The sequence below is a fragment of the Etheostoma cragini genome, chromosome 5, assembly GCF_013103735.1.
Source record: "Etheostoma cragini isolate CJK2018 chromosome 5, CSU_Ecrag_1.0, whole genome shotgun sequence".
Taxonomy (NCBI): Eukaryota; Metazoa; Chordata; class Actinopteri; order Perciformes; family Percidae; genus Etheostoma; species Etheostoma cragini.
Window position 1 is genome coordinate 29,859,832 of NC_048411.1, and position 1,958 is coordinate 29,861,789.

At 39.2% G+C, this 1,958-nt stretch overlaps 1 protein-coding gene across 1 annotated transcript in view; it reads left to right on the top strand.

Moving 5' to 3' along the window:
- Positions 1-1,958, top strand: part of si:dkey-31c13.1 (calcium-responsive transcription factor) — a 9,010-nt gene that overhangs the window by 5,553 nt on the left and 1,499 nt on the right. Inside the window, exons 2-3 of the mRNA XM_034870910.1 lie at positions 396-547; positions 1,616-1,735. Coding sequence (XP_034726801.1) covers positions 396-547; positions 1,616-1,735 — 272 coding nt within the window. The remainder of the gene's footprint in view (positions 1-395; positions 548-1,615; positions 1,736-1,958) is intronic.

Below are 1,958 nucleotides of genomic sequence, written 5' to 3' on the forward strand. Positions count from 1 at the left end.
GCTACAACACTTACACAAAAGCTACAACACTTACACAAAAGCTACAACACTTACACAACAGCTACAACACTTACACAACAGATACAACACTTACACAACAGCTACACTCACTCATACAAAAGCTACAACACAACCGCGACAACACAAACACAACCGCGACAACACAAACACAACCGCGACAACACAAACACACGAGCAACAACAGAAGTGAGCGTGTTGTTGACAAACTGAGCCGGAGGAGGAAAGTTCTCGTGTGTTTGAGAAGTGAAACGTAACTTTTGTGTTCGTGTGGAACGGTGTCGGTACGGTACATTTAGCCTCAACCCTTCGCCACCTAGCTGGACGTTGCACTGAGAACACTGATTTACTGTTGCCATGGTAACTTTCTTTTACAGACCCCAAACCAGGATCCAAAAAAATAATGTGGGAGCTCCAATATGTTCCTTTTGACGGGATACCCTTCATGGTGGTGGGGAGGAGGGTCTACTCCTGTCACCAAGGGGTAGACAAGCACAAACACGACAAACAGACAAGACAATTACAACTGGTATGTCAATAAACACAGCTACCCAGCATGCACTTTGCTTCCCATATCCATTAGGCCACAGGGAAAAGTTAAGAATAACTCAGCTATTGGAGAAACGCGACCCCCCCGCGTCACGCTGTTGGACATGAGACTTGACGGTGTGTTTTGAGCAAAGGTTTGAGGCGCTTTGAGAGTCCCGTACAGGAAATAGGAAACCTCACTGCCTCTATTGCTGCCACACGAACATTTTAAAACCCCCAACGAATGGACGATGAGCTATAAATAAAATACAAAGTCTACTTTGTGTGCTATATTATATTGCGGGGTTAACTCTCATGTTGTCTTCTTGTCAAAATTGAAAATCAACACTTTTGTTGATGCGTTATAATGGTTTTTAACTTTTTCTTACATTTTCGTCCTTTTTTTCATCACTTTTGACGCTTAAAAAAAACGTTTCTCACTTTTTTTGACGTTTTAAACACTACGTATCACTAACTTATCAACTTTAGTTTTACAGGGATTTTTGGAAAAATAAATAAATCTCATTTGTAGGAAATTATACCTAATGTTTGAGTTAGAAAAGCTGAAATTAGGAATTATTGAGACCAAAAGTAAAGGAATGGATGTTGATGATAATCACAGACTGGAATATGTCAACTTTTACTCAATACTATTTCAAAAACACTTCCATTTGTTTTCAAATGCTAAAAAATTGCACAGGCACCCCAACATTAATGAAAGTAGAGATTTGTACTTGCCAAAGAGCGTTGGGTGGAATCAATCATGTTATTTTAGGGAATTAAAAACAACAGTGAAATAGGAAAAAGGGTCAATGTGACCCAAGAACAACATGAGGGTTAAAGAACACAACAGGATGTCACACAAACCGTTTAAGTTACACAACCCTGCAGCAAATTGCTTTTTTTGGTCTGAATGAAGAGTCAGAAGAAGCTTATTTTAAAAGCTGTCGTGCTACTTCAGATGTTAGCCTCTCCGACCGAGTTTAGGTGCTAAATATCAACACAAACAAACTGTATATTGTGTATTTCCAGCAGTGTAACGTTAGCTTCTCTCCCTGTTTGTCTTCAGCTTGACGACCACTCAGACCATTGTTATAAAAAGAGACGAAGTCTTCTCAAAGACACGAAGAAACTGGACTGCCCAGCCAGGATATACGTGGTTCATCTGATCAGATTCCCTGATTACAAGGTATTCATGTTTCTACAGTGGTTGAGCTGAAGATCCGTCAATAAATGTTGTTATGACGACTCGTTCTACTCTGTAACATAGTGGTCAATAACCCAGTAACACTGTCTCTACAGCTCCTGTTTACTGGTTCCACCTATTATTCCACTTATTTACTATTTATTCATCATTCTCATTCTCATATCTCACTTATTATTTATAATTTACTATTTATTCATCATTCTCA